Source organism: Neophocaena asiaeorientalis, unplaced genomic scaffold, assembly GCF_003031525.2.
Source record: "Neophocaena asiaeorientalis asiaeorientalis breed wild unplaced genomic scaffold, Neophocaena_asiaeorientalis_V1.1 scaffold87, whole genome shotgun sequence".
Lineage (NCBI taxonomy): Eukaryota > Metazoa > Chordata > Mammalia > Artiodactyla > Phocoenidae > Neophocaena > Neophocaena asiaeorientalis.
Window position 1 is genome coordinate 3983688 of NW_020175432.1, and position 8355 is coordinate 3992042.

The 8355-nt window shown below is 42.1% G+C and overlaps 1 protein-coding gene across 1 annotated transcript; it reads left to right on the plus strand.

The window, feature by feature from the left end:
* Nucleotides 1-3567: 3567 nt before the first annotated feature.
* On the plus strand, nucleotides 3568-5922 carry LOC112414825 (olfactory receptor 7G3-like). The gene is given in 3 exon segments (XM_024767484.1): nucleotides 3568-3604; nucleotides 5038-5131; nucleotides 5133-5922. Coding segments are annotated over 3 exon segments (921 nt in total).
* Nucleotides 5923-8355: the final 2433 nt, after the last annotated feature.

Sequence of the window (8355 nt, forward strand, 5' to 3'; positions counted from 1 at the left end):
CCGGTCCAGGAAGATCCCACATGCCGCAGAGCAGCTGGGCCCGTGAGCCATGGCCGCTGAGCCTGTACGTCCGGAGCCTGTGCTCCGCAAGGGGAGAGGCCATGATAGTGAGAGGTCCGCGTACAACAACAACAAAAAAAAGATATAGAATATTATAGGCACCTGAGAATCATTCTTTAATGCTCTTTCCATTACTAATCACTCTGATTCCTACCACCAGAATGTAGGTACTCTATGGAATCATGTCTTTAATTTTTTAAGTCAAACTATAGTTGATTTACAACGTTGTGTTCGTTTCTGGTGTACAGTAAAGTGATTCAGTTATAGGTATATACACATATTCTTTTTCATATTCTTTTCCATTATGGTTTGTTATAGGATATTGAATATAGTTCCCTGTGCTGTACAGTAGGATGTGGGACTTTGTTGTTTATCTATTTTATATATAGTAGTTTGTATCTGCTAATCCCAAACTCCTAATTTATCCCTTCCTCACCCCTTTTCCCTTTGGTAACCGTGAGTTTGTTTTCTATGTCTGTGAGTCCGTTTATGTTACCTAAATAAGTTCATCTGTGTCTTTTTTTTTTGGCCACGCTGCGAGGCTTGCAGAATCTTAGTTCCCCGACCAGGGATCGAACCTGGGCCCTGGCAGTGAGTGCTGAGTCCTAACCACTGGACTGCCAGGGAATTCCCTGGAGTCATGTATTTTAAAACAACTTTATTGAGATATAATTCACATACCACAAAAGTTCACCCATTCGAAGTGTAAAATTCAGTGATTTTTAGTGTATTTAAGGTTATGTGCACTCTGTGCCTGATACCGTATGGTCTCATTTGTGCCTGGCTTCTTCTGCTCAACGTTACATTTTCGAGATTGATTTTTGCTGTTGCATTTAGCAGGAGTTTATTTTCATTGTTGCATAGTTTTCTATAGAATGAATATGTACACTTTATCATTCAACTGTTTTGAACATTTTATCTGTTTATAGCTGGGATATTTTACAAATGGCTCTGCCACAAACATTATTGTACATGTTTTTTGATTCACAATTGTACATAATTTTGTTGGGTATGTGTTAAGGAGTGCGTATTTATTCAAAACTACCAAACAATTTTCCAAAGTAGTTGCACCAATTTACATTCCCAGTCTCTTGCCAATATTCCACATTGTCTTTTCAGTTTGGCCATTTTAATGAGTGTGGAGTGCCATATTTTGATTTTTAAAATTTTATATTGAACTACTTTTACACTTAGAGAAAAGTTGCAATAATAGGGAGTTGCTGTATATCCCTCAGGGTTTCTCAGTATTGATGCAATCAGTTTATCAGTCACTTCCTTTATGATTAGTGTTTTTTGTGCTTTTTTTTTTTTTTTTTTCTCGAGGCACGCGGCCCTCCCACTGCCGTGGCCTCCCCCCTCCGTGGAGCACAGGCTCCGGACGCGCAGGCCCAGCGGCCATGGCTCACGGGCCCAGCCGCTCCGCAGCATGTGGGATCCTCCCGGACCGGGGCACGAACCCACGTCCCCTGCATCGGCAGGCGGACTCTCAACCACTGCGCCACCAGGGAAGCCCCTTTTTTGTGCTTTCTTTAAGATTGTTGGTTTATGTCTATTTTTCAGGCAACCTCGAAAAGCCTGCCCAAGTAACTAGGAAATTGGTTTCCTTGCTACCTCTTTCCTACTAACTTTATTCATGTAGGAACTTTAATTAAGAAAGGAGAAAATTTTCTTAAGTTACTGTGTGACAATGATCCCATGATACATTCCCTGCATCCCTGAGTCTCTGTCCCTATGGGGACTTAAACCACTCTTCCCTAGTCCTTTAGTGATAATCTCTGGCTCAGAGAAGGCTGGGAGTTGGTCTTAGGAGGAGGCCATCAGGTCCCTTAAGGTTAGACCTGAGAATCCAATAATGCGATACACTGGATGTGAGAGGAAACATGGGAAGAAAATGACATATACCTGTCTGTCCTCTCAGGGTCAGGAAGTCAGCAATGCAGGAGCTCTCCCTTCTAGCATCTGTGTTCCTTAAGGCTATAAGCTGCCTGGGGGAAGTAATGACAGTACACATTTGGCTAATGAGGAGCTTTGGAAACTGAGCCCCCAGGCCATAGAGACTGCATATAGTCTTATCTGTGACCACTCAATAGCCCTACTCAGGTCAGGAAAGAGCATACTGGAGTCTCCTGAGATGATCCCTTTTGCCCAGCATCCAGTTGCCTTACTTGGTCCATCTGCCCTTCCTGGGGACAGATTTTCCATCCCCATCCTTCAATATCCAGAGGAAAGGTGAATGAGTACGTTGATGGCTCCAAGGTAATCTGAAGTGCCCAATAAATGCAGTGAGAAATGGAACAGTTTATTTTTTTAACCAGCCTATCTGGAGGACATCCAAGAGGTAAGATAAAGTTCAGTGGAATTACAAGTGAGATGACAAGTTTTTGACGTTCTTGGTATATTTACTTTTCCACATTCATCCTATTTGCAATCAGCTTTCATCATTTCTGGCTCCTATTCTGTCTTCTAAATCCAAGGGACTCCTTCCCCAGCTGAGTATGAATTAGCCTCTTCAGAAATCTGGCAGATGTTTTTACAATTCTCTGGTTTCCCTCATTTATTTGGTAGTGAGTGGGGCTGGAGTGACGTGAGTTTGGCTTCTCAATTTTCCCAGTCCTCATTCCAGATTTCATCTTTAGAGAACTCAATCAAGTCTTGTCCTTATCTCTTGCTTCTGAGGACTCTGGGAGAGGACGTTGAGTCTACTGTTTAGTCTTTCTTTGAAAACCTCCAAACAAAACATTACAAAATATTTTAAACCATGAGAACTGCACAGCAAGCAGTAAAATAAACAGCCATGCAACCACCTTCCAGAATTAATGCCAAGCTTTTGCCATATTAGCTTCAGCCACCTTTAAAAGATTGTGACGAAGGCAGACATCATTACAGAGCATGCTCGGTGCTCAGAAGAAAACCACCAGGACAGAAGTCCAGAGCCATGAGCTTACAGAGTAAGCAGGGTCTCAGTGCAGTCACAGGAAAACTTACATGTGTGTTGGAGCACATGGGCATGTGAACCTGCCTTTTCAACTATAAGTTGTATGAAATGTAGGTGTAGGTCAAGTATTTTTCTTTTGGCTGCGTTGGGTCTTTTTTGCTGCGCATGGGCTTTCTCTAGTTGTGGCACGCGGGGGCTACTCTTTGTTGCACTGCGCAGGCTTCTCATTGTGGTGGCTTCTCGCTGCAGAGCACGGCTTCTAGGCACGCGGACTTCAGTAGCTGCGGCGTGCGGGCTCACTAGTTGTGGTGCACGGGCTTAGTTGCTCCCGCGGCATGTGGAATCTTCCCGGACCAGGGCTCGAACCCTTGTCCCCTGCATTGGAAGGCGGATTCTTAACCACTGCACCACCAGGGAAGTCCCAGTAGCTTACTCTTGACATTTTCTTTCTTTTTTTAAAAATTGAGATATAATTGACATAGAACATTGTATTAGTTTTAGGTTATATGATTTATGTATCTATTGCAAGATGATGGGCAAAGAACAGCTTTCATGTCAAAGTTGAGGGAGATATGAGGCTGCTGAGTTCATTTCAGAAGGACTGCAGAGGCAAGCTGAGGAGACTTTCACTGGTCAAAAGACAATTTGAGAATTAATATAAATAATAACTGCAGTGTATTGAAATATATCAAATGCATTTAAAATCCAGGAGTTCATGATGACATTTATCGTTGGATAATGCTGAAAACCAATTATTTTAAAAAGTGATGAACACAGGAATCAAGAAGTAGTCTTTCTTATAAGAACTCAATTTCTTATAAGAAATAAATCTATTTTTTACAAAATATTTATTTAGTTATTTGGCTACGCCAGGTCTTAGATACAGCACGAGGGATCTTCATTGTCAGTGCGGGATCTTTAGCTGCGGCATGTGGGATCTAGTTTCCTGACCAGGGATTGAACCCGGGCATCCTGTGTTGGGAGAGTGGAGTCTTAGCCACTAGACGACCAGGGAACTCCCAGAAATCCACCTATTTAATTCGGGAAATTTCATCTTTATGGAAGTATTTCAGCCAATAACTGAAAAAAGAATTAAAATGTCAGCATTTTGTAACTCCTGGTGAATTAATAGATCCAGGCAATAATTATTACAAGAAGACAAATAGGCAATATATTCTTCCTCATGAATATATTTAAGGATGCCAAAAATTGAACCTAAATTTAATCAAGATTCTAGACTAGAAGTAGGCACATTTTTTTCAGTAAAGAGCTAAATAGTAAATGTTTTAGGTTGTGTGGGCTATACGGTCTCTGTCACAAGTATTCGCAGCTCAGACGTTGTAGCGGGGAAGCTGCCATGGACCATAAATAAACGAATGGCTGTGTTTCCGTAAACCTTTATTTACTGAAATAAGCAGCAGGCAGAATTTTGTCCACAGACTGCATTTTCCCAAACTGTATTCTAGAATACAGTCTTAATAATTTTATTCTGGAGTTATTTGCTTGGAGGCATCTTAAGGGAGAAGACAACATTCCATGACTATTTTCCTGTGAGTATATAACCCTACTTGACAAAGAATAGATGGACTATAAAAGCTTGGGACAGGGCTTCTCTGGTGGCGCAGTGGTTGGGAGTCCGCCTGCCGATGCAGGGGATACGGGTTCGTGCCCCGGTCCGGGAGGATCCCACGTGCCGCGGAGCGGCTGGGCCCGTGAACCATGGCTGCTGGGCCTGCGCGTCCGGAGCCTGTGCTCCGCAACGGGAGAGGCCGCAACAGTGAGAGGCCCGCGTACCGCAAAAAAAAAAAAAAAAAAGCTTGGGACAGGGGGTGGTGTGGGGCGAAGCTTTATGGGAATGTAAAGCAAGAAAAGGAGAGGAAAGAAGAGGGGAGAGAAGGAAGCAGGAGAAAAGACCTGTAACTGATTGGTTTCAAAATATGGACAAGATTAAGGAAGTTTCTCTGAAGTTTTGTTTTCTTGTCACCATCTTTCTAACAGACCCATTGACAGCGTGAAACCCTGAAACCTCTCTGATACTGCAGAATTCCTCCTCCTGGGACTGTCAGGGGATCCAGAACTGCAGCCCCTCCTCTTCTGCCTCTTCCTGTCCATATACGTGGTCACTGTGCTTGGTACCTTGCTCATCATCCCACCTGCACACTCCCATGTACTTCTTCCTCTCTAATCTGTCTTTCGTTGACATCTGTTTCACCACCACCACAATCCCAAAGATGCTAGTGAACATCCAGACACAGAGCAAATCTGCCAGTTACACAGGATTCCTCACCCAAATCTGCTTTGTCTTGACTTTTGCTGGACTGAAAACTGGAATTCTGGTCATGATGGCCTATGATCGATTTGTGGCCATCTGTCACCCACTGAGGTACAGTGTCATCATGAAGCCCAAGCTCTGCAGGCTGCTGGTTCTGATCTCCTTTGTTAGTGTTGTGGATGCCCTGCTCCACACTTTGATGGCACTGCGGCTGTCCTTTTGCACAGAACTAAAAATTCCCTTCTTTTTCTGTGAACTAGCTCATATTCTCAATCTCGCCTGTTCTGATGTCCTCATCAATAATGTCCTCGTGTATTTAGTGACCAGCCTGTTGGGCGTTATTCCTCTCTCTGGGATAATTTTCTCTTATACTCGAATTGTCTCCTCTGTCCTGAAAATCCCGTCAGCTGGTGGAAAGGATAAGGCATTTTCCATCTGTGGGTCACACATAATAGTCGTTTCCTTGTTTTACGGGACAGGTTTTGGGGTGTACTTTAGCTCTGCAGCCACTCACTCCTCCAAGAAGAGTGCAGTAGTATCAGTGATGTACACTGTGGTCACCCCTATGATGAACCCCTTTATCTGTAGTCTGAGGAGCAAGGCTATGATGGGGGCTTTGAGGAAACTCATCTCTAGAATATCATCTTTCCATTGATTTCCACTTGCTTTAGGCTTAACACTGCTGGAATATAACACAGAGAAATAAATTAAGGAGAGGTCCAGCAAGTCTGACCACCTTCTTGAAATACTTAAGACAGATATCAGATGGTTAAGGGTGAGAATTTGTTTTTAATTAAAGAAAAATTTTGGTGTTTCTTTTTTATTTTATTTTTATATTTCTGGGGGGTGAGAATTTTGGAATCAGACCACCTGGATTTGAATCCTACCTCTGCTAAACAGTAGCTATGCGACCTTTGACAGTTTACTTGAACCCTCTAAGCTCAGTTTCCTCATCTACAAAATTGGCATAATTGTATTTACAATTTTGGAAGATTTGAGACACTTCGATTCTCTCAGTGAGAATACATGCGTGCTTTCAGCAATAATAAGGCAAAAGTCTCGACTGTCATAGGGAAATGATAAACGATCACTTTATCATCTTTTCTAACAATGACTTTAGAGGTCAGATAGGTCTAGGCACAAAAACACAGGGCTGCATTTCATTCTGCCTAAGCCTTCCTCCTAAGGCTGCTCCCGTGATGGTCATCAATGCCTATAGCTGTGCAGGGACACTACAGACACAATAACCAGAAACAGAAGACTGGCTGCCTCTCCTTAGGTCTCTTTGCAATGCAGAAAGAATCTTTCCAAGGAGACACCCAAAAGACATTGTTTTTATTATCAGCCTGATTTGGGACATATGTCCTGTATTAGTTTCCTATTGTCATTGTGACACATTACCACAAGTTTGGTATCCTAAAACAACACAAATGTATTCTCTTGCAGTCCTGGAAGTCAGAAGCCTGAAATCAGCTACACTGGGCTAAAGTCAAAGTGTTGGGCTCCTTTTGAAAGCTCTAAGAAAAGAATGAAATGTGGAGTTATTGTTTTTCGTTTGTTTGTTTGTTTTTGGCTGTGCACATCATGGCTTGTGGGATTTTAATTCTGTGACCAGGGATTGAACCCAGGCCAAGGCAGTGAAAGCGCTGAGTCCTAATCACTGGACTGCCAGGGCATTCCCCGGAGTTATTGTTGAATGCGTAAAGAATTTCTGTTCAGGGTGATGAAAAAGTTCAGGAGATGGTTAATGGTGGTGGTCCCACAACATTGTGAATGTTCTTAGTGCCATGGAATTGAACACTTTAAATGGCTGAAATGATAAATTTTATATCTATTTCACCACAATTTTAAAAAATCAAAAAAAGGGAATTGAAACTGATAAATAACATCATTCTCTCTAGACAAAAATGAACAAAAATCATTCCAATGTTAAGCAAAAGTCAAAGTGATTAAATATTTTGGAAGACAATATGCAAAGATATTTTTATGACCTCAGAGGAGTTGAGCACCTGGGAGACTAATACAATCCAAAAGGTAAAGACAGAGGAATTTAAGCACTTTAAAAATAAGCCACTAGGGCTTCCCTGGTGGCGCAGTGGTTGAGAGTCCGCCTGCCGATGCAGGGGACACGGGTTCGTACCCTGGTCCGGGAAGATCCCACATGCCGCGGAGCAGCTGGGCCCGTGAGCCATGGCCGCTGAGCCTGCGCATCCAGAGCCTGTTGCTCCGCAACGGGAGAGGCCACAACAGTGAGAGGCCCCCGTAATGCAAAAAAAAAAAAAAAAAAGTCACTAATAAAAAAGTTAATACAGAAAAAAAAAAAGCCACAAACAATTTTCGAGAATGAAAATTCAGAATTGTTCTTTCAATATAATGAAGAAAAAAGCAGGGCAAATAAACTTCCAATGAAATATCTCCACATGTGACCTTATTCACTTCATCAATATCAACGTGCTTTGATTACTCAGTACGGAAATAAACAACTTTTAATATATTCCGGCACTCTCAAAAATCAATCCTTCTCACCCTCTCCCCTGTAGCCCCCAGTCTACTTTCTGCCCTTATGAAGTTGCCTATTCTATGTACCTTATAACTGAAATCATACAATATTTGTCCTTTTTTGTCTGGCTTATTTCACAGAGCATAATGTTTTTAGGGTTTATACATGTTGTAATGTGTCAGAATTTCATTCCTTCTTATATGGCTGAAATGAATGAATGAATAAATAAATAACTTCATAACCTACAATTATAACCAGGCTTCCTGATATCATTGATTGCATAGATATGCCACTGGTTGTATCTAAAAAAAGAATACTAGAGTCCAGTTAGAGAAGAATGGTTTGTCCACATTTGCATTGTATGTGAAATACATGTGAACAGAAAGAGGTGGAGCAGTGAATGATGAACACCTGGCTTCACAGCATCAGGGAATCAACCACCCTGAATTTTTCCATTATACCTTCTTGGCCTTTAAGGATTTGCACTGCACTGGCATCAGAATGATGATGAAATTGTTTGGCTAATGAGGAGCTTTGGATATTGGTCCTCCAGAGGTACAGAGACTACAAATTGTGAAAACTGCACTC